This window comes from Episyrphus balteatus, chromosome 1, assembly GCF_945859705.1.
Source record: "Episyrphus balteatus chromosome 1, idEpiBalt1.1, whole genome shotgun sequence".
Taxonomy (NCBI): domain Eukaryota; kingdom Metazoa; phylum Arthropoda; class Insecta; order Diptera; family Syrphidae; genus Episyrphus; species Episyrphus balteatus.
Genome location: NC_079134.1, coordinates 125,035,698 through 125,059,909, shown reverse-complemented (window position 1 = coordinate 125,059,909; position 24,212 = coordinate 125,035,698). Strand labels below are relative to the sequence as shown.

At 30.5% G+C, this 24,212-nt stretch overlaps 1 protein-coding gene across 1 annotated transcript in view; it reads right to left on the bottom strand.

The window, feature by feature from the left end:
- The window catches only part of LOC129906812 (uncharacterized), a 331,394-nt gene that overhangs the window by 257,819 nt on the left and 49,363 nt on the right, over positions 1-24,212 (bottom strand). The window contains 5 exon segments of the mRNA XM_055982740.1: positions 2,299-2,445; positions 2,586-2,711; positions 2,850-3,032; positions 12,906-13,151; positions 13,415-13,531. Of these exon segments, the coding sequence (XP_055838715.1) occupies positions 2,299-2,445; positions 2,586-2,711; positions 2,850-3,032; positions 12,906-13,151; positions 13,415-13,531 (819 nt within the window).

Here is a 24,212-nt window from a genome sequence, read left to right as displayed (position 1 = left end):
TTATGTCATTTTTTAGTTGAATAATTTTTAAACAAAATTCAATAAAAAAATTGTAAACATATCTTTTGTACTCGAAAAAAATAAATTTAAACGTATAAAAACGGCAAAAATTTCAAAAAAATTTAAAAAAATTAAAATTTTTGATTTATACACAAATTTTTGAATGCAACATTTGAAAAGAATTAAAAACCAATAAAACTGCATTTAAAATTAAGTGATAGGTGAAAGCAAAAACTACGAAAACAGCTAATAATTTCAAAATCCGAAATAAAATATAAAACAAATTTTTAACGGGAAATTTTGAATGTAATCTTTCCAACCTATTTCCACTAACTATTTTCCAACCAGAATCAACAAACATTTTAAAAATAGATGATTTAACTCGAGAGAAAAAAAATTTTATGTATGAGTTAAAAATTTCCCATACAAATTTGTATGGGGAAAGTATGACCTTAGAGGCACGGGTTAATGAGCTCCAAAAAAATTTTTTTTGCTTATTTCCCCTTATTTAGGCCCTTAACTTTCGATCTGGGGGGTGTCACCCCCGAAAACATCACTTTGGGAAATAACGGACACCCTAATGTACATATATGCAGTTAGGATGACATTTTATAGAGTTGAACAAAGCTTTTTGATCTAACCATTTTCAAAAAGTCTATTAAATTATTTTACAGTTTTTTTTTGAATTTTTTGAATTATTTATTTTATTTCAAATAAAAATCGTTAGAGCCGTTTTTTGAGCAAAACAACTTTAACCATTTTGGTTATATGCCAATACCTACCGTTAACTTCGGTCCTAAAAAAATTTCAATTTCCCCTAAAAAAAAACCTCTAATTTTTTCAGATTTTTATTTTGACCTATATGGCGCCCCAAGAGGGTTAAAGTTTTTTATCATATGAAATAGGTATGTGTTGACTTATGAGGCCATTTTTTAGATATAGACTTGAATCAAAATTAAACAATGTTTTCATTAAGACATAAACCATTTTTCTAGGACCAGGGGTTTAGTCAGGACACGCATGTAAAATGTAATATGTTCAACGTTGATTTAAAGTTGAAAAAACTAACATGAAACATCTTTAAATTAAAATTGAAACATCGTAAGAAAATTTTTGATTTTTTTCGGACTTCAACTTTTGTTGCATTTTGTCACCCTTATTTCTAACCGTGAGATAGCACGTTGGTAAAGCATTCGCCTAGTAATCCAAGAGTTGTAGGTTCGATCCCCAGCGGCTGCCCATTTTTTCTTTTTTTTTTTAATAAATTGATGCTTTTTTCAAAGTTGAAACAACTTTGATTTAAAGAAGTTGTATACCGGTAAACCACTTTAAAGTAACGATGTTCTACTTTGATTCTAAAATTTTCGTCTTCAACGCAAAATCATTTCCAAAAATAGTTGAATCAACGTGGTTTTCTTTGATTTTAAGTTGTTTTTTTCCTCAGTGTACCTATTTCAAATAACACTGGTAAGCAAAAAAACAAAAAAAAAGTCGGGAACAAGAACTCTGTAAGGTGATTTTAATAAACAGTTTACAGATTTTTTCCATCACATCTAGTTTTTGAGCTCTGCTCATCACAATTTTTGCTATATAGTCATAAAAAACTAATTTTAAATGAAATGTTTTTTGACATTTGATCTAAAAATATTATTTTTCCGTAATATTTTGCTATTTTTTCATCCGAATCAGGAGTCAAAAACTGGAATTTATTTCAAATCTGCTTCGAAAACCACAAGATTTTGAGATATCTTACATTTCTATACCAAATATCTTTTAGAAAAAAATAATTTTGAAAAAAAAAATAAACGTATTTAAGACGGTAAAATATGGCTTCTGAAGATCGCATAAGTAGTTTTGCGAAAAAAAATTTAACGGTAATGAAATTCAACGCCAAAAGTACCAAAAAAAAAACGCGTTTTTGACCTGTTAATATTCAAATATTTCGAAAACTTGACGTGCCAGTGAAATTTTGACTTCAGATTCGGCACACAAAAGTTCTTTAGGAAAGTATTGTTTGGTTTATGCTCCAAGAATCTATAATTTACATAATTCTTAATGACATTTTGTGAAATAAAAAAAAATATATACATCATTTAAACCCTTTCTATTGTCTTTTTTCATAACCACTTTAATGTCATTCGACGCCACTGTGCTCCTCAGCACTTCGACAAGGAAAGCTTAGTTACGGATAAAACACTAATTTGAATGTCTTTTTTTACGAGTAGGTACTATTTCTACTTCTTTCTTCATCTTTGTCCGCATTTTCCATGTAATAAAAATTGAAAGGTAGGTATTTACCTGTGCTCGAACAGCCGCAAAGTGAATTTGTTTCGCTCTCAAATCGAACTTTTTCATAGAAAGGTCTTCCTGCAGCTCATTAACTTTATTATAAAGTTGGCCCTCAATACCTCTTAGTTGAGTGCGAGTCAGTGAATCGACGGAATCCTTTAAGACAAAAATAAATACAAAACAAAAAAATTGGATAACAAAGATATCAGAAAAAATCTTCCTTTTTTTTAGAACATGGTAAATAGTTTTTTTTTAAGAATATTTTATTCTTTTTTTTTTTTTTTTTGTAGACAAACCTGAAGTTGACGTATTTGCATTTCCAAGTCGGTTGCCTCTCGTTTAAGAGACTCCAAAGCTGGACGCAATTGCAGGGATGAATAGCGTTCAAAAACAAGTTCATTTCTTAGTACTGGTGTTATGTCCTGTGGATAAGGAAATATTTATTTATTTTTTGCTGTTTTATTTATATATTTTGTCAACAAAGGATTGTAAATAAGAAAAAATTGAAATAAGAAAAAGTTTGACAGGATTTTCCTTTGTTTGTTTGTTGTATTACTTACATTATACTCGTTGACGTCTTCTACCTCGCCTGGAGGCTGAGGTGGAGCGAATGGCCGTTTAGGAACTTTTGGAACATTCGCTGGCGACGGTAATATTCGAACAAAGTTTGCAAGGTCCTGATGTGGTGCAACGACATTGCATTGTTGTGTTAGGCTTGAGTAACGTTTTGATTGTTCTGATGCCTGAAAAATAAACGTTTTAGAAAAAATAAAAAAAATACTACAAAGAATATGAAAATATATCAAAAGAATTTTTTTTTTTTTGTGGTACGATGACGCACATAAAGATTTTTTGCTGACAATAGGAATGGACTCAATCAGTTTTTGTTGGATTTTTGTTATTAAAATTTTGAAAGTAGAAAATTTTTTTAACTTAAAATCAGTAAAACAGTACCTACACGTAACGTATCGTTACATTGTTGGGTTAGGTTAGGTTAGGTTAGGTTAGGTTAGGTTAGGTTAGGTTAGGTTAGGTTAGGTTAGGTTAGGTTAGGTTAGGTTAGGTTAGGTTAGGTTAGGTTAGGTTAGGTTAGGTTAGGTTAGGTTAGGTTAGGTTAGGTTAGGTTAGGTTAGGTTAGGTTAGGTTAGGTTAGGTTAGGTTAGGTTAGGTTAGGTTAGGTTAGGTTAGGTTAGGTTAGGTTAGGTTAGGTTAGGTTAGGTTAGGTTAGGTTAGGTTAGGTTAGGTTAGGTTAGGTTAGGTTAGGTTAGGTTAGGTTAGGTTAGGTTAGGTTAGGTTAGGTTAGGTTAGGTTAGGTTAGGTTAGGTTAGGTTAGGTTAGGTTAGGTTAGGTTAGGTTAGGTTAGGTTAGGTTAGGTTAGGTTAGGTTAGGTTAGGTTAGGTTAGGTTAGGTTAGGTTAGGTTAGGTTAGGTTAGGTTAGGTTAGGTTAGGTTAGGTTAGGTTAGGTTAGGTTAGGTTAGGTTAGGTTAGGTTAGGCTAGGTTAGGTTAGGTTAGGTTAGGTTAGGTTAGGTTAGGTTAGGTTAGGTTAGGTTAGGTTAGGTTAGGTTAGGTTAGGTTAGGTTAGGTTAGGTTAGGTTAGGTTAGGTTAGGTTAGGTTAGGTTAGGTTAGGTTAGGTTAGGTTAGGTTAGGTTAGGTTAGGTTAGGTTAGGTTAGGTTAGGTTAGGTTAGGTTAGGTTAGGTTAGGTTAGGTTAGGTTAGGTTAGGTTAGGTTAGGTTAGGTTAGGTTAGGTTAGGTTAGGTTAGGTTAGGTTAGGTTAGGTTAGGTTAGGTTAGGTTAGGTTAGGTTAGGTTAGGTTAGGTTAGGTTAGGTTAGGTTAGGTTAGGTTAGGTTAGGTTAGGTTAGGTTAGGTTAGGTTAGGTTAGGTTAGGTTAGGTTAGGTTAGGTTAGGTTAGGTTAGGTTAGGTTAGGTTAGGTTAGGTTAGGTTAGGTTAGGTTAGGTTAGGTTAGGTTAGGTTAGGTTAGGTTAGGTTAGGTTAGGTTAGGTTAGGTTAGGTTAGGTTAGGTTAGGTTAGGTTAGGTTAGGTTAGGTTAGGTTAGGTTAGGTTAGGTTAGGTTAGGTTAGGTTAGGTTAGGTTAGGTTAGGTTAGGTTAGGTTAGGTTAGGTTAGGTTAGGTTAGGTTAGGTTAGGTTAGGTTAGGTTAGGTTAGGTTAGGTTAGGTTAGGTTAGGTTAGGTTAGGTTAGGTTAGGTGAGGTTAGGTTAGGTTAGGTTAGGTTAGGTTAGGTTAGGTTAGGTTAGGTTAGGTTAGGTTAGGTTAGGTTAGGTTAGGTTAGGTTAGGTTAGGTTAGGTTAGGTTAGGTTAGGTTAGGTTAGGTTAGGTTAGGTTAGGTTAGGTTAGGTTAGGTTAGGTTAGGTTAGGTTAGGTTAGGTTAGGTTAGGTTAGGTTAGGTTAGGTTAGGTTAGGTTAGGTTAGGTTAGGTTAGGTTAGGTTAGGTTAGGTTAGGTTAGGTTAGGTTAGGTTAGGTTAGGTTAGGTTAGGTTAGGTTAGGTTAGGTTAGGTTAGGTTAGGTTAGGTTAGGTTAGGTTAGGTTAGGTTAGGTTAGGTTAGGTTAGGTTAGGTTAGGTTAGGTTAGGTTAGGTTAGGTTAGGTTAGGTTAGGTTAGGTTAGGTTAGGTTAGGTTAGGTTAGGTTAGGTTAGGTTAGGTTAGGTTAGGTTAGGTTAGGTTAGGTTAGGTTAGGTTAGGTTAGGTTAGGTTAGGTTAGGTTAGGTTAGGTTAGGTTAGGTTAGGTTAGGTTAGGTTAGGTTAGGTTAGGTTAGGTTAGGTTAGGTTAGGTTAGGTTAGGTTAGGTTAGGTTAGGTTAGGTTAGGTTAGGTTAGGTTAGGTTAGGTTAGGTTAGGTTAGGTTAGGTTAGGTTAGGTTAGGTTAGGTTAGGTTAGGTTAGGTTAGGTTAGGTTAGGTTAGGTTAGGTTAGGTTAGGTTAGGTTAGGTTAGGTTAGGTTAGGTTAGGTTAGGTTAGGTTAGGTTAGGTTAGGTTAGGTTAGGTTAGGTTAGGTTAGGTTAGGTTAGGTTAGGTTAGGTTAGGTTAGGTTAGGTTAGGTTAGGTTAGGTTAGGTTAGGTTAGGTTAGGTTAGGTTAGGATAGGTTAGGTTAGGTTAGGTTAGGTTAGGTTAGGTTAGGTTAGGTTAGGTTAGGTTAGGTTAGGTTAGGTTAGGTTAGGTTAGGTTAGGTTAGGTTAGGTTAGGTTAGGTTAGGTTAGGTTAGGTTAGGTTAGGTTAGGTTAGGTTAGGTTAGGTTAGAGGTTAGGTTAGGTTAGGTTAGGTTAGGTTAGGTTAGGTTAGGTTAGGTTAGGTTAGGTTAGGTTAGGTTAGGTTAGGTTAGGTTAGGTTAGGTTAGGTTAGGTTAGGTTAGGTTAGGTTAGGTTAGGTTAGGTTAGGTTAGGTTAGGTTAGGTTAGGTTAGGTTAGGTTAGGTTAGGTTAGGTTAGGTTAGGTTAGGTTAGGTTAGTTAGGTTAGGTTAGGTTAGGTTAGGTTAGGTTAGGTTAGGTTAGGTTAGGTTAGGTTAGGTTAGGTAGAAGCCACGAACTGCTTTGTTTATTTTTCAGGTGAGAATACTTTTTGTTTCATAGAAATTTTGTTTGTCTTATGTATCAGTTCGGTACTAACAATTCAACAAATTATTTATAGAGCTTGTCTAAAAAATTTTGTTGAAGGAGTTCTTCTTCAGTATCGACATGGTTTGTCTGGGCTTTTATTTTCTTTTAACTTGACTATTTCTACGAGTAGCAAAATATTTCTTAAAATTATTTTAAAGGTGAATGAATTGAAGTAAAAGTTAACATGTGTTTCGAAAAAGTTAAATGGAATTTCTGTTTCATTAAATACCTACTTAAGGCAACATTACTTAAAAATTCTAATTTATTGTTTATTTATCCGAGTAGATAATCAAAAAATTCGAAGTATTACTTTCTCATTTAAACTTTTCCAATTATGTTCTAAAAAAGGCCCAACTCCATTATATAGAAAATAATTCAAGTAAAAGTGTAAGCGAAAAAATAATTTGATAAATTTCAATTTTTTAAATTCACGAAAAATTGTGTCATGTAACGTGTAACCCCCGTTCAACAAAAAACTTTCACTTATGTTAACTTCCAGCGATAAGCTGTTCAATATATTTTTCAAAACATGTTAAATCCCCTCTACTAACCTAAACACGTAGGATTAATGTTATAAAAAAAAAAAAAAACACATACAAAAATGACACACACATGTTGTTTCGAAGGTAACTATGCAAGGAATACTTTTACCTACTGCTCGTTATTTTGTTGGAAAAAGGAAACCTTGTTTACGATACACCCAGACACCATAACGTGAAATCTCATCTCAATCAAATCCTGACCCACAACCCTCAAACTGACATTTTTTTTTTGTCATATAATATGTAGAGATATAGGAAAGTGGAGGTTGAGCATAGGTATTTTGTGTTGTTGATCAGGTATGCAAGCTAGAGTGTGAGAGCTTCGAGTTGAGTACCCTATGTCAAAGATTCTTTTGCATATCCATGAAACAACAAGGACATTTCGTAGGTAATCCCATCCATTTCAAAGGACTTAAATAAATGTACATCTTCTTATCCTACATCATCCTCGCACTGACTACAGAAGCTTAACGGATGAAAAACAGAATTTTATCAGAAAAAAAGCAAAAAAAATAATAATATTTCATTTCAGGTAAAAGGGAGATATAACGTTTTTTTTTTTCAGTTCCAATTTGTCTGCAACCATTCCATCAGCATAAAATAAAAAAAAAAAAACTTTTATACGCACCTTTTTTTTTTTCTCAGTAACGTAAAATTAAAGGAATTTGCATATCCTCTACTAACTTTGTGCACCATGATGGGGCTGAGAGTAGATATGGGTCTTCAAAGTTTTCATCACTGTAATAAATCAACGCATCACAACCTTCTAACTTACTGATGAAAGCTTTTGGCTCTTATATACATTTTTTTATTTAATTAAAATAAACTTCTAATGCCATCAATTTCTCTTATCATTTTTTTAAATATTCTCACTGGAAGACAGACAGTAAATGGCATTTTTAACTAAGTTTGACATTTGGAATAAAGTTCATCTACCGTTAATAATAATATTCATCATAATTTGACCAAAACTGTCTGTGTCTGAAAGAGATTTGAATTTGAGAGAATTACGCACAAATAAAAAAAAAAGGAAGGCCGCTTTCCAGTCGAAAAATTTAAAACTAAATTCGAGTTCCGTGAAATGTTATCAGTAGACGCTATTTAGCACTTCCCTCAAAAGGCATTATAGTGAAGTACATAATTGATGCAATTTATCTGAGAACCGGGCCGAAAAGAAAAGCTTTATTTATCAGTTTTTGTCGGATTTTTTTTTGTAAAAAAATTTAGATAGGAACAGAACGAAGTCCTGAGGCACACCAGCAATTATTTTGTGGGTTTCAGACTTGAATCGAAAGCAGCGGCGTAAGTTGAGTTACTGGGGCCCGGAGAAAGACTAAATTTTTGGGCCCCTTTGATATTTGGAGGCCCCCTTCGATATAAAAACAAAACAAATTAAAAAGTACGTATAAGCCATAGGTATACCTACTTTTTTATGTATCATTATTAAAGTAATATTTTTTGGGGCCCTAATATGATAACTTAATTTTTCTTTCAAAAATGCAACTTAATTTTTTGGTTAGTTTTTTTGAGATATAATAGTTATTATGTGGCGGTTCTCTTCTGCCCAGAGGGATTCATGTCAAATATCGTGTCTTTTTGCTTCGTTTCTCTTATAATAAGTTGCCTTCTTTGCCCTGGGGCATCGCCCTGCGCCCGCTTGCCCCAATGGTGAGTACGCCCCTGATCGAGAGGTAGCGAATAATAGACTCATTGACTTCAAAATTATGCATTTTCAAAAGAAGAGCTTGATGCCAAACTCTTTCAGGTGCCTTTGAAATATCAAGGGCAACAATCTGATTTTCTTCAACTGACAGTTTACAAACTTTTGCATTTGGGTAAAAATATTACAAATCTATTTCTTCAGGTCCCCAAAAAAATCTAAGGGGTAAACCTTGCGTAAAAAATGCTTTATTAAATTTTCTCCAATTCCATCGAGTGAGACAGAGACAACAAAAGAAAGATCTCTTTAAGCTCTTTTCTTAACTGAAATCGAAGAATTTCTTTGAGGTCTGGTTGCTGAGTTATAGTTTTTTTTAATATACCTAAAAAGATTTTTTTCGTGGGGTAGTGGCAACCTTTCTAGGCCCCGGGGATACTGCCTCTGTTGCCCAAATGGTATATACTCCTCCGTGTGCAAGTGTGAAGGAAGATGTCAGTTTTAATTTAATTTTATTTGAATAGATTTTAAGTACTTCATAAGCACGAGTGACGATTTGAAAAGGAATAATATAACGTTAAAATCCAAAGGCTGCATTTATAACCATTTTTTAATTTATATTTATTAACATTTATAAAAATTTTTTAATTTATATTTAATATTTGTATCGGTTCCTTTATTTCAATAAAATGCCTTTTTTATATAATTTTTAAACCAATATATTTCGAGGTAATTCCTCATGTTCAGGGTCTAAATAAAATTAACATAGATAAATATATTGGTTTTAAAATTATTTAAAAAGGCATTTTATTGAACTAAAGGAAGCGATAAGAATATTAAATATAAATAATCTAAAAGTTCAGCAAGACAAATTTTCAATATTAAAGTTATTTTTAATGTTTTCCCATTCATCAAAAAATATTTTAAATTTTTTTTTTTTAAATCAGAAGATATTCAGTTATATTATAAGTAAAACTGCCATTCTTTGTTAAATTTTGTTTGATTACAGCTTGCTACGAGTCCCGAATATACCAATACCCTTTTTACTTGCGATATAGGTACTATATATCAAGTTATGCATTCGTACAAAAAAAAAAAGTTGAGATAACATTTTTCCATGACATTACGATGGTAGACAATGCCAAAAAAGTGGGTCCCGGAAGTCCGTCTGTCTGTCTGTCTGTCTGTATAAGGAGCTACAGCCTAAACGGATATACCGATTAATGTCAAACTTGGTATGTAGCGTTATTCTGCGACTCTCCAGAGGGGTTTTTGGAATTAATTTTTTTGGACCAAAAATAACGGTACTTGTCATATACCGATTTTAGTAAAATTGAAATATCTCGAAAACGGCTCTAACGATTTTGTTTAAAAAATTCAAATGTTAGTTTTAAGCTAAGGTCTATCTTTCAATGAAAAAATTTTTTTTGGAAAATCATTATTAACGGTACCTGCCATAGAACCGTTTTTTTCAAATCCGATTATCTCCGAAACTGCTTATTCGATTTCAACGAAACTTTTTGTGGAGAAGCATTTATATAATTTAAATATAAGCCAAAAATAAAATTTTGAAAAAAATAATTTTTGGATTTTTAAAAAAAATTTGAAAATTTTTTTTTGAAAAATTAAATTTTCGAAAACGGGACATTGAACTTTTTTGAAATTTTGTTTTTAGATGTTGATTAGTGATTTCTACCAAATGGCATACCAATTTTATTTTAAAACTTTTTTTCCAAAAAAATATTTATAAAAAATTAGTTTTTTAAAAAACGGCTCTAACGATTTTGAAAATTTTTTTTCTAAAAATGCATGTTAATATATCAATTAAAACTGCATACTTGTTTTGGAGGGCAATTTAATTTCAGATTTTATTTTATTTAAAAAAAAAAACGAATTTTGTTTTTTTTCCCAAATTTCTATATAAAAAGTCTTAAAAATTTAAGCAACTTTAACTCTAAGAGCAAGTTCGTGCGACCCAGTCGTGCATTTTATTTTTAAGGTTATATTTAGTCTATGCCAGCTTTATTGAGGTAGCTCAGAGCCAATAACAACACTGTTATTTATGGCAAAAAAAATCAGCAATAACAGTTAGAAATAAAGTGAAGTATCATACCTGACTGACAAGCAGCGAATTTTAACGACACACGGTATTTTGGTCTAAGACCTGGCCAAAAATATTTGGGTACATTTTCCACATCAAATAGATATCAAATGAAAAAAAAGTTATTCGGAAGGAAAAATTTACATTTTCTTGGTACAGTAAAAGTCACTTAAGTGCTTACCCACTTACCTTCCGTTTTGCCGGGAGAAAAAAAAATACTAAAAATCGTAAAATGCACGTACAATCCTGTGTTATAACTTTTCTTAAAGTTAGTAATTTATTCTTTATTTTATTTTTTGATTCAAATTGTTTCATAAAATAGTTTCTGAGAAATTAAGTTTTAAAGATGAAATTTAGAAAAAAAAATGTTTCGTTTTTTAATTGATTTTGTATAAAATTTTGCAATTTTATGGACATATTTATACTATTATTTATTGACCTGGTAGTTTTTAGTCAAATACTACATTTTAATAAATATTTAAGTTCCAAAGAATTAAAAAAAAAAAAAAACTGAAACATACTTTTTTCCCGGGAAACCCAGTTCTTTTTATATGCTTTAAAATTTTTGGAATTAATTTTTTGGTCTAAAAATAACGGTACTTGTCATACACAAATTTCGGAATAGTTTAATTTCACGAAAACGGCTCCAACGATTTTGTTAAAAAAAATTCAAATGTTAGTTTTTAAACCAGGTCTATCTTTCGAAGAAAAAAATTTTTTGTTGAAAATCATTATTAACGGTACCTGCTATAGGACCGCTTTTTTCAAATCAGATTTTCTGCAAAACTGCTTATTGTATTTCAAAGAAATTTTTTATACAAAAGCATTTATATACTTTAAATATAAGCCAAAAATAAAAGTTTGAAAAAAATAATTTTTGGATTTTTAAAAAAATTTTGAAAATTTTTTTTTTGAAAAATCAAATTTTCGAAAACGGGACATTGAATGATTTTGAAATTTTGTGTTTAGATGTTGATTAGTAATTTATACCAAATGGCATACCAATTTTATTTTAAAACTTTTTTTTCAAAAAATTATTTATAAAAAATTAGTTTTTTAAAAAACGGCTCTAACGATTTTGAAATTTTTTTTTGTAAAAATGCACTTTAATATATCAAATAAAACTGCGTACTTGTTTTGTGGGGCGATTTGATTTCAGATATTGTTTTATTTTTTTGAAAAATGAATTTTATTTTTTTTTATTTTTTTTTTTTATATACCTACATTTCCCAAGTTTCTATATAAAGAGTCTTAAAAACTTAAGCAACTTGAACTCTAAGAGCAAGTTCGTGCGACCCAGTCGTGCATTTTATTTCTTATTCAACTTGATTTTTTCTCTCCGAACCATACCCAAACCCATAGTATTTATAAAAATCTATAAGTGTGGTTTTTTTTCAAGGGGTCTTTATTTTCGAGGGTGCAAACTTGAGCAAACTCTTGAAATGCAAGATTGTTCTACATATCCAGCAGTTCAATAATATATAGGTTATGCAATGTTGTGGCGTGTTGCGCTATTTTAAAAACACTAATGTTAAACAAAAACAACGAAAAAATAGAGTTGTATATAATACAATTAAATTTTTTTTTAAGAATGCCATTCATACCTTGATTGTCGATGTTCATATCAAAATTTTTCAACAAAATCACTTTGAAGTTAAAAAAAAAAAAAAAAACAATTAGAAAATTCACCTTTTTTTTTAAATCGAAAAAAATTCGTGTTTACATAAAAAAATAGTCGTTTACAGACCAATACCTTTATGTGAATATCTTTTCATTTTATCTTATCATTTTACCACAAACACATTACAAGACCTTCAAAACTTCCAACTTATGGAACAATGGACTTGACCCACTATTTTATTCTAAACTCTCTATATTTAGAATCTTTTTTCGAAATATGGAACGTGTAGAATTGTATGTACGTATACTTTTCAGCAATAAAAATTGTAAAAATACCTACCTACTGCATTCTCAGGAATTCTAAAAAAGGACATTCATTGAATTAATTTGACAAGATTTTGCTTCAAATAACAAAAGTCAAACTGTATCTAATACATTTTTCTTCCACATTACGCCACTGGTAACTTCCAGTACATCAGAAATGGTGTATTGAACCAAAACAAAAATACAACAACGACTTGTATTAGTTGTGTAGCGACACTGACCCTGGTAAAAGATTAAAATTCTAACAACAAACGAGAGTGAATGGTTTGCAACGCTCACATTCGACAAAAATTCAAATCGTCCTTGAAGGACGACGCAGTAAAATTCAACCAAATAAAGCAAAATTTGTAAGTTAAAGTTGTTCTATCTAGTTAAAACTTTAAGCTGAATAGAAAACACCATGAATGCAAAGCGATAAACAATTTCCGCTAAACGAACAATAAAAACTTTGAAAAGAAAACGATATACGTGACTCTGTCAATAGACCAATTCTTTCCCAAGAAATATTCAAAAGAAATGTCTTTCAACTCAAAAGAAAATACAAAAAAAAACCATTGCATGTCTTCTATTGAGCGACATTCTTAAAACCCCGTTTAGTATAACATATGTGTTGGGTAAGACATAAAAGTTCTTTCAACTTCACATTGTTGTTGCTTGCATACAATGATCAACGATGCAAACGTAGGGCACTTGAAAGTACATACCTACCTTTCATTTTTTTTCTTTCATCAATTCTAGGTACAGATAGAGTAACTTACCTTGTTTGCAATTACATCTGCACCCTGCAGAATGGACTCGGCAATAATACTGCTAAGGTCATTGTGTATCTCCTCCAACTCCTGCATCAATTGTGGAACTGTCTCGCAATGATACGTCTCCAACATGGCATTTGTGGCATGCAATTGCTGCACGTATGCATTGTGAGCATCAATGTACTCAGTTAAGGACATCTGAGTTGGACTTTGTCGATGCGCCACATAGCACTGCTTGTAATCCTGGCGACACTGCAGTATAGAAGAAAAATGAAAACATGAATAAAAAAAAAAACAACACAGAAACAGAAAATCCATATATACAAGGATTCAAATCGGTTTATCGACTGAACACTGTGAAAAAAAAAAACAACAACCACAAACTAGCAAATAGAGTCTTCAGTTAGGTTATAAGGTACCTATACTGGCTTAGACATTAAAAGGAAGCTTTTATATCCTTTGGAGGTAAGAATTTACATAGTACAAAAAAAAAAAAATAGAAAAAAACAACTTACCTTTGATAATTTCTCTTCAGTCTTTGCGATAATGGTTTCAAAAGACTCCCTGTGGGTGAAAATTTTCCTACTTTGAACTTTACGATGAAAAGATTTATCAAGCATTGGCCTTGACACCTGAAATGATGATGTTTAAAGGAAAACAAGATTTAATTTCATGTTTAAATTATTATTATTATTATTATTATTTTTGCATAGAAAATTTACATAATGAAGAATAATTTTGTTAGAATTTAAAAGGTGGCTATGTCTGGAACTGAGTGTAAAAGATATTATTTTTAGATTAAAAATGAACACACTTTCCATTTGAATGTCTGTTAGAGATGCAGACGATAGATTCAATAGGTAAGCAAAAAAATACAAAAAAAAGTTAGTTAATAATGAGGGTAGTTTTTTTTTTGTGTTGGTACTTACGTAAAAGAGCATGAAATTGAATAGTGTACATTTTTAATTTTAATTAATTCGAACTTCAATTTTTTTTTTTCCAACTTATGCTGTCAGTACCTATATCTATTATACATTATATATGTCAACTTTCGAATAATCATTTTTATCAAAAAGCAATACCGACTTCCATGGATTAAAACTGGGTTTTATGGCTTTTCTAATAGTTCCTATAACCAAAAATTAACGAAAGCAGCCCCCAGCTTTCCAATACAAAAAAAAATTATCAAAATTGGTTCACTAAGTCCAAAGTTATGAGGTAACAAAAAAACATTTTGCTTGGTGATCAACCACCCTGAAGGTTAGCTGTAGCATTTTCCGTAACTTGAGAAATTCTGATAACGCAACCGGAAGTACGCCTCGAATAAGGAATGATCACAGGTTAAAGACATTTTGCTTTTTGATGTAAAGAAAAGAAGGACCCCAAAACGCCAGAATTCTTCAAATGGAGAGATAATAATGCGCTATAAAGTGGATATTTAGAGTTTTAGTGCGGTGGTAATCAAATGAGGCAATCAAATGAGTCACGAAAACTATGCGTCAAAAAAGCGCATGTGTGGACTAGACCTTGTGCATATGTGGATAGTATTTAATTGTTTTTGTCCTACTAACTACTAACACATGCACTAGCTTCCTCTAAGCTGACTTCATCAAAGAATCTGAAGTGAAATAAAAAAGACCTGAAGCTTTCAAACTAATAACCCCAAAGGCTCAAGGTTACGCTGGAAAATAAGTCGCTACTCTACCTAGCTTTGAAGATGACTTACATATGTCATCTACCTTCAAAATTTCTTATGAAATACAGACCAATAAATGGAATATCCAAAAAATACTAATAGTCCTCGCGTTCCGAAAATACGCCCAATTTTGCACTAGTAACTATAACTTAACCAGAGTTGTAAAAATATCAATTAAAAAGAGGTTGTCTGTTAAGCCGGTTTACGGACGATGATTTTACGTGATAACGTCGTAAGAAAACAGGTTGTGTGCTTTTAAAATGAGTCAATTTAAGCGTTTATTTATTTCAAACAATCATAATTTACAAGAAAAAGTTAAAAAAAATTACCTTTTTTCTTTTCTGTTTATGGGGCATTTCACGTGAAACCAGCAGCTAAAAATGTGGTGGGTCGTCAAATTTGTTCATATTTGGTATATGTATTCCTCAATCGAATTAAAAAATACATCTGGAAGGATTTTGAATTTTAAGCCTTGATAGCGGAGTTATGGGCTTCTAAAGTTTTGGAAAACTCTGGGAAGAGTTTATTTGAAAAATTTATATAAATTAAACGAAGGGGTAACAAAATTATTTTAATGATGGATTATACGCAAAATTAGACGTGCTTTTCAAATATGAAATCTAAACCGGAAATAGATTTATTTTTTCGACAGAAAACCGGAAGTTGGCACTTCAAATCCAAATTTAAGAAACTTCGACCATTTTGATATTTTTTTAAATAGTCTTAAAATAAAGCTTATACAATTTAGAAACTACATGCCAAGTTTCAGAGTGGGATATCAAGCCGTTTAGAAGATACATAGGTTTTAGTGAGGGGTCTTCGTGCATGTAAAACCGGAAGTACCCAGTTTTCTCTGCTCTGACCCAGCAGTTTGTACCACCCCCAAATTTTTTTTGCCCATTCGATAGAGCATTGGCTGAATATCATTATCCTGATTTTTCGCACTCGCGAAATTCACCTTTCAGCCGCCATCTTGGATTTTAGTTTTTGTTGAATATCTCGATTTCTATTTATCCTACATAAAAGTTGTGTATGCAAGAAACGTAGGAAATTCAATTTCGCGTCTTTATGTTAAGAGAACTTTTTCGATATTCCTAATATTAAAAAAGTTGCAAGCCAAAAAAGAAAAAAAAAACGAAAAAAATGACAATTTTAAAGTTTTGAGCACTTTTTATCAAAATTATGAAAAAACCTTCCGAGGAAAGATTATTCCTTAAAATTCTCTACAACTCTCCTATACAACTTTTTTTTGTAACGCTATAAACACAAACGTTATTAAACTTTTTTTGTTAAAAAATGCTCTTTTTTGTTTGTGTTTTTATCTTTACTTTTTTCTTATTTTTTTTTTTTAACAAATATTGAATTTTAAATGATTAGTAAGTATTTAAGAGATTTATGTTACAAGAGAAAATTCAGGACCTTTTTTCATAATTTTGATAAAAAGTGCTCAAAACTTTAAAATTGTCATTTTTTTCGTTTTTTTTTTCTTTTTTGGCTTGCAACTTTTTTAATATTAGGAATATCGAAAAAGTTCTCTTAACATAAAGACGCGAAATTGAATTTCCTACGTTTCTTGCATACACAACTTTTATGTAGGATAAATAGAAATCGAGATATTCAACAAAAACTAAAATCCAAGATGGCGGCTGAAAGGTGAATTTCGCGAGTGCGAAAAATCAGGATAATGATATTCAGCCAATGCTCTATCGAATGGGCAAAAAAAATTTGGGGGTGGTACAAACTGCTGGGTCAGAGCAGAGAAAACTGGGTACTTCCGGTTTTACATGCACGAAGACCCCTCACTAAAACCTATGTATCTTCTAAACGGCTTGATATCCCACTCTGAAACTTGGCATGTAGTTTCTAAATTGTATAAGCTTTATTTTAAGACTATTTAAAAAAATATCAAAATGGTCGAAGTTTCTTAAATTTGGATTTGAAGTGCCAACTTCCGGTTTTCTGTCGAAAAAATAAATCTATTTCCGGTTTAGATTTCATATTTGAAAAGCACGTCTAATTTTGCGTATAATCCATCATTAAAATAATTTTGTTACCCCTTCGTTTAATTTATATAAATTTTTCAAATAAACTCTTCCCAGAGTTTTCCAAAACTTTAGAAGCCCATAACTCCGCTATCAAGGCTTAAAATTCAAAATCCTTCCAGATGTATTTTTTAATTCGATTGAGGAATACATATACCAAATATGAACAAATTTGACGACCCACCACATTTTTCGCTGCTGGTTTCACGTGAAATGCCCCTTATATTAATTTTTTTATTTTAAAAGCTTACAAAAAAAAATTATATCACTAAAAAGCCAAATATTAAAGTATTAAAATTAATTATTAAAAACAATCATTTCTTTTAAAAAAAGTGAAAAAATCATTTCCATCACCCAAAAATTAATTTTTTTGATATAACAACCTATAATAAATTTTATACCACCTGAAAGCTTATTGCTTCAGCTCAAAATATATATATCGATCATGTCTATTAGGCATTTCCGAAAAGAGCTAGAATTTTTTGAATTCGACCAATTTTCATCAAAAAAAGTAAAAAAAAAAAACATATAATTTTATGTTCTCACGCTTTTGAATCAATTTTTTTTTAGACAACCTATAAAAAATAATTTCACTTTTCATATGACGTTTCAATCTTATTTCTGCGATGCCTAGAAAAAAAGTTAGAATTTTATAAAGCGAACCATGTCGAAATTCCAAACTGAGATTACGGTACTTCCCACACTGGTGGCTGTTCATGATCAACAGAACTCCTTGAGGTATTTCGCAATTTTTTTAATTTAACATTGTGTAGCTTGTAGTGAATGTACAGTTATGTGTGATATACCAAATAAAAGGTAACATCATCAGTAAAGCTCAATAAAGTTAAATCAAATTTTTATTTGCTTTAGATCAAAAGATAGAACCTTTTGAATAATAAAACTTTATTTTACCGTTATCTCAAAATTTTGACTACAAAATTGATTGAAATTTTGCACAGATATAGTCCTGTCTATTATCTATTTACAATATAAATTTCATTTATTTATCTATTGAAGAAAAAAAGATAAAAATAAAAAACGGTTAAAAAAGGTAAAAAAATCTTTGGACAAAAAAACTTGTTTTTCCCGTTATTCGGTCCAAAACAATTTTGAAATACCAATTTTTTGCACATGTATGCGTAGAGTCATAGACTACATGTGTCCCCTAGAATCAAAAACAATCTATTCCACCTTTTCTTTTATTGAGTTATTAAAAAAAACGTTCCCAAGCACTTTTTCCCGCTTTATTGAAAAAACAACTTCTAAATCGAATTAAACATGTACTTTTAATTTTAACCTGACTGTGCTTTCCTTTGTCACCCAACGCGTTCGGAAAATATTTAATAATAGATTGTTTTTGATTCTAGGGGACACACATGTTCTATTAGCTTGAGACTTTTTGAATGCTGCAAAACATTTAAAAAAAATAAAAACTCACCCAAAAATACCCCAAAATAAGTACATAGACGTTTTTCAAAAATTCATATTTCGAAACGCAGAGTCTTAAAAAAAATCCGTATTTGACTCCTAACTTTTTTCTTATTATCTTTCAAATGACGCTTTTCAAATTGTCAAAAAAATAAATTCCCCTACCTATAATCACTACTTTGTCAAAGGTCTACCTCATGTTTTAGTTTTAGAAAACCATTAATAGCTTGGTTTTGAAATTTTTTAGAATTTTTTCAATACCATTGTCAGTCTTGCAATAAATTTACATATTGATTTAAAAAAATTGAACTCTTTACATTGTAGCGTTTAGAAAATAGCCAATTTTTTTAAATTTTGCATGAAAAAAATATATTTTGCAAACTGAAAACAAATTGCATCATAAAAAGAATGTTTTCTGCAACTTAAAAATTGTTATTGCAAATACAAAAATTTTTGCACTAAACAAAATGAATGCAATGCTAAATGTGTGCATTAAATATTTTTGTTTTAATATTCATCTAATATATTGCCAAAATTGTAAGAAATGCGACAGATATTAAAAAACAAAATATTTTATGCACACATTGAATTTTTTTTTTTTTTTTCAATGCAAAACATTTTTTTTTACAATAACATTTTTTTTTTAGCAAAATATTTTTATTTACAGTGCAAATTATATTTTCAATGCAAAATATTGTTCAGTTGCATCAAACATTTTTTCTTTATGCAAATTGTTTTCAGTTAATATATTAATAAATATATTTTTTACTTGCTCTATAGGGCAAGTATTGGTTTCGTGTCAAAAAAAAATTTCGAGGTTTTAATCAAAACTAACATTACGATGATGGAGAAGTCCAAAAAAGTGGGTTTCGTCATGACGTCCGTCGGTCTGTGCGTCTGTGCGTCTGTGCGTCGGTGCGTCCATCTGTACAGGTAGCTACAGCCTAAACGGGTGAACGAATTTTCTTGAAATTTGGTATAGATGTTTTTTTCGTAATTTCCAAGGTTGGTTTTTTTTTGTTTTTTAATATCTCGCTTAGAACGTATACCTCCCATACAAAATTTTCGAGTTATTGCAATTTTCTCGAAAACGGCTCTAACGATTTTGATTAAATTTAACACACGTAATGCTGTACATAGTTCTAACATAACTGCGTTTTTAGTTTTTCTCAAAAAATACGGATAGTGGAAATATGGTCTTTACAATTTTTTGAAGCGCGGATGTCGGCTCTTCCCGTACATCATTATGGAGTTATTGCAATTTTCTCAAAAATTGCTCTAATGATTTTGATAAAATTTTGGATACGTAACATTCAAAGTAATTGCAGTAAAACTGCATTTTTAGTTTTTCTCAAAAAAGTCAAGTCAAATAAAAAAAAATTATTTAACCAACATTTGGCCTCCAAGCTAGCTCTTCCCCTACATCAACCAAATTTCTTAAAAATTTATATACAGGCAGCTCTTATAATCAACAAGTAAGCTAACATAAAAGTGCTTTGAACTGCAAGAGCAAGTACGTGCGGCCCCAGTCGTGCATTTTATTTATTACAATTTTGTTTTTTGCAAAAAATATTTTTTTTTTTAATTTTTCAAAAATGATTTTTTACAGCCCTGAAATAAACATAATTGCAGAAGATTCAAGGATAAAGTCAAAGAGTTGTTGAATACCATTATAATAATGCCGAGAAAGCTTTAGAACGAATATTAAGAAGCTCCGTTCGGTTTAGTCTTCAATGCTGGTCCTTTATATTCCAATGAAGCATGTTGACTATGATTAAATCAAACATCAATTTGATGTTTCTGCAAATCCAAATACTAATGCAAAAAAAAACACAAAATCTGGTTAATAGAGTGGTGACATTAAATTTACTTTCAAATATCTCTTTATTAACACTTCCTGTTGCGCCCGTGAAGCGTGAAGGTTTTAGCGTGCTTTAGCTATATAAGATATGAAAAACAAGTTCATAAAACAGAAAACAAAACAAAAACAAAAAAGGATGTATAGTAAAAGTGTAGATAAATCACGTTTTTATTAGCATTGTTTACTGTTTGAAAATTGAAATTTCCTGTTGGAGTTTATAAAATTATAAAGACATATCCGTCGGGTAGATAATACACCTTTCAATTTCATTCATTTGGAAATATTCAGTCGTGCGAATAATGTCACGTTTTAGAAATGTTTCAAGATTAACTGGATGGAAAACTAAAATTGGGGGTGAATAAATTTTAATTTAACTTTTTTTTTAGATTCCTTTTTTATATTTCTGGATTGTGTTTTTGATATTCTTTTTTTTTCAAAGCTTTTTTAGTTAGCTTTGTTACTAAATTTACCTTCGTTTTTCTTTAGAAATAATTGCGGTTAAAAGATTTTCATATTGAATTTACAAAAATACAATTTTAATTAGCTTCAATACTGGTAATTACTGAAAGCAATAAAGAGTTATATCGTGAATAAAAAACGCTCTACAAGCTTTTTACATTGGAATCAATTTTCTAAAAACTATTGTTAGTGGAGTAACTAAAGCTCAAAAATTGGCAATATTAGGGAACCCGGCCGAACAGCTTAGATTTTGATGATCTTTTTTTTCAAACGTCGGTAATTAAAAATACTTTAACCCTAGTTTATCGCACGCAAAATAATGCAATAACCAAACTTGGGGGTTCACGCGAACCCCAAAGCTTTTATGCACCTCTAATTGTTCATTATCAACAATTTGATGCATTGTCTCTTTCTTTTATTGATTAAGGTGACAGTTGCGGTGTCTTTTTATGATAACACGTATATATAACAGGTATATTTTTGCCAAAATATACCTAATAAAAATTATTGAAAATAGTCCATTTAAAGTCTTGGGGTTCGCATGAACCCCAAGTTTGTTTTGTGACTTTTTTTCAGAAAAAAATTCCAGAAAATTATATAAAACCGCTTTTATGGAAAAAAGACAAAAAACGTAAACAAAAATGAATTTCGTTCACTGAGTTTTCATCCCAAGTCAAAAAAACGATTTAGAAAAAAGTTATAATAACCATTTAAACATGCGTTGGGGTTCGCACGAACCCCAATTTGTAAACTAGGGTTAAAGTCTATAGATTAAAAATTGCCGGTGTTGCCGTTTTGATTTTTTAAATTTAATTAAAGATTTTTGTGAACAAAAACAAATTTTTTTTTTAAATTTTTCTTAAATTTCATAAATTAATTGATGCCAAAAGATTGTCTAGGAAATTCAAGGAAAAAAAATATATGGGAGTGAGGGACAATCTTCCATAGTTCAAGCGATAGATGCAATTTTCTTATTAATTGACTTCAAACACAAAAAAAATATTTGAACACAACGGCAACACCTACAATATTTAAATATACATTTTTTAAAAGCTAGAAGCTTAGTCATATATGTAAAATTAAAATTAAGTTAATTGAATGAACGGCTTTTGAAAGAATGGTAATTGAACTCAGATTTTTGAAAAAAAAATTATTGAAAAAATTTTAACATGTCGTTTTTTAAACTTGGTCGTAATATAAAATGCATTTATTTTCAAATTTTTTTGGCCGCATTTATTATGATTTCAAATTATAAAAGGAAATGTCAATATGTAATACGGTTTATGAAAAAAATTAAAAAGTATTTCATTTTCGAAGAACTTTTTTTAATAAAAGTTTTGAAAAAAAAATGTTACTTATTTTTTTTTTTAAAGTTCAACATCTAAACATAAAATTATTTTTTATTCATTTAATAACCCTTACTGTTGAAATCTAAATAGCAAAAATTTAATGTTCCTATTTACCACAGTCTTTGAGAAAATTAATTATTTCAATGCAAAAATTCAGTTTTAATAAAAAAAAACCATTTAAATTGAAGTAATTTTTCATTTTTTTTTTTTTTTCAAAAGTGTGATATATTTTACCTGTTTTGCTTCGAAATTCAACTGATAATATTTATGGCCAAAATTTTTTTTAAAATAAATTCATATTTTATTAGAAAAAGTTTGTAAAAAAGTCATTTTAAATTTTTCTAATAACATTTTTTTTTTTAATTCTGAGTTTGAGGACCATTTTTTCAAAAAGTCTTTATTAAATTTAGTGGATTCAAATTTAAGAGATAAGAATGAGCTTCTGGCTTTTTAAAAATGTATTTTAAAATATTGTAGGTGTTGCCGTTGTTTTCAAAATATTTTTTTTGTGTTTGAGGTCAGAATGTTAGAAAATTGCATTTATCGCTTAAACGATGGAAGATTGTCCCTTACTGCCTTTTATATATTTTCCTTAAATTACTTATAGAATCTTTTGCTATCATTTGTTTTATGAAATTTAAGCAAAAAAAATGGTTTTGTTAAAAAAAAATTAATTTTAATTTTAAAAAACAATACGGCAACATCGGCAATTTTTAATCTATAGACTTTAAAGTATTTTTAATTACCTACGTTTGAAAAAAAAAAAATCGTCAAAATCAGAGCTGTTCGGCCGGGTTCCCTAATAATTTGATTTAGTTACTCTACTATGTATCCATAATTTCATCGGACTTTTTGCTGAAGGAAAATTACTGCAGGGAAAGTGCAAAAACAAAAACAAAAATACACCCCGAGGATATAATTTCTCAGGATATTTCCGATAACGCCCATAAGCCCATTCACTTATAACACTTATTTCAATTATTTATCTGAATATTTTCAATCCAAAAAAATTAAGTTTTTCACAAAAATGGTTGACAAAATTTATCGATGTGTCATCAATTAAAACGGATTAGGAAATAAGTTGAAAAAGCTCAAATGAAATAACAAAAAATAAAACAAAATTTCCAAATATCGTGAAATTAATGATTTCACTAAAAAGTTTAGGTATACGAATTTCAAATGAAAATATCATGAATCTCTAACCACTTTGTGTTTATTTGTCGGAAAGGTTCTCCATGATTTCAGTTTTAGTTCGAATCAAACCTGGTTTGTCATTATTTTAATGAAATCCCTTCGCTCAACACTCAAATACAATAGGTAGATATTGAAAAACTACCACGACATATAGATAATGTACAATGTTCTTATTTTCTCTTCTTGGAAAAGAGGACAAACTAATGATGATGGAAGTAATGCTGAGCAAGTCAAGAGCGAAATTAATTCTAAAAACTAACCTCCAAGGGAATTCGACGAAATTTAATATAGGTAATGTTACAATGCAATACTGCTTATATTTTGCACTATATCGGATAGCGAGATTTTTGTCTTTTTCCTAGAGCAGCAGTATTGTCATGCATCAAAGGAAATGTAGATAGTACAGTTGCAGCCACGCGCAAAATTAGATCATCAAATAATACATACAATAGCTAATGATGTCTCTTGTATACCAAGTTCAATGCGACAAATTAAAACGCCTTTTACAATGAATGAACTGAAAGCAGAGACCAGAAATAACAGTCAACCTTTATTTTCAATCGGTTCCTCTCTGAGAGTTACCACATTACTTTAAATAGTTTCGGTTAAGGTTTGAGATTTATTTTTTATTTTTTTAAATATCTCTCAATGGTTGAGATTTTGACAAAAAAATAAATGGAAAAGGTCAACCTTTAACTGTTTTCGCTGAAAATAAATCAAAAATGGTCAATTCAAAGGAAAATGTCGAATATGTCAAGAATGTCTTTATATTGCAAAAATAAATATGAAAAGGATGTTTTTTTCTAAGTTTATGTATTAAATAATGTAGGTACGAACTAAATAGACTCTCAAAGTTCTTTAGACCCAAGACTATATCTCTTTTCGTTTAAAGTAAAATCTAAAGACGAAAATGTGTTTTCCACTGTGATTTGAGTCGCTGGGACGACAAGCACAAACAATGCAATTTCGAATATTTCAGGAGACCGATGTGCCAAAGCGTTCAGCTTCCAGAAGCATTTTCGCCAGCCCAACTTCAAACGGCTATATCTCGGAATTTTGAAAAAAAAAAAAAATTAAAAGTTTTTTGATGCCAAAAGGTAGCGGACTCTAACCTACATTTGGGTACAACTCCCATCCCTGTAGGTGCACGCGTTCTCAAACCGGGAGAACTTAAAGGTAAAAAAAAAGATAAGCCCGATTCTGAAAAAATAAGTATGATGTGGCGCTTTAACATGGAAGATGATTTTTTAAAAATCTGAGAATGTGCAAAGCGTAGGCCCATGA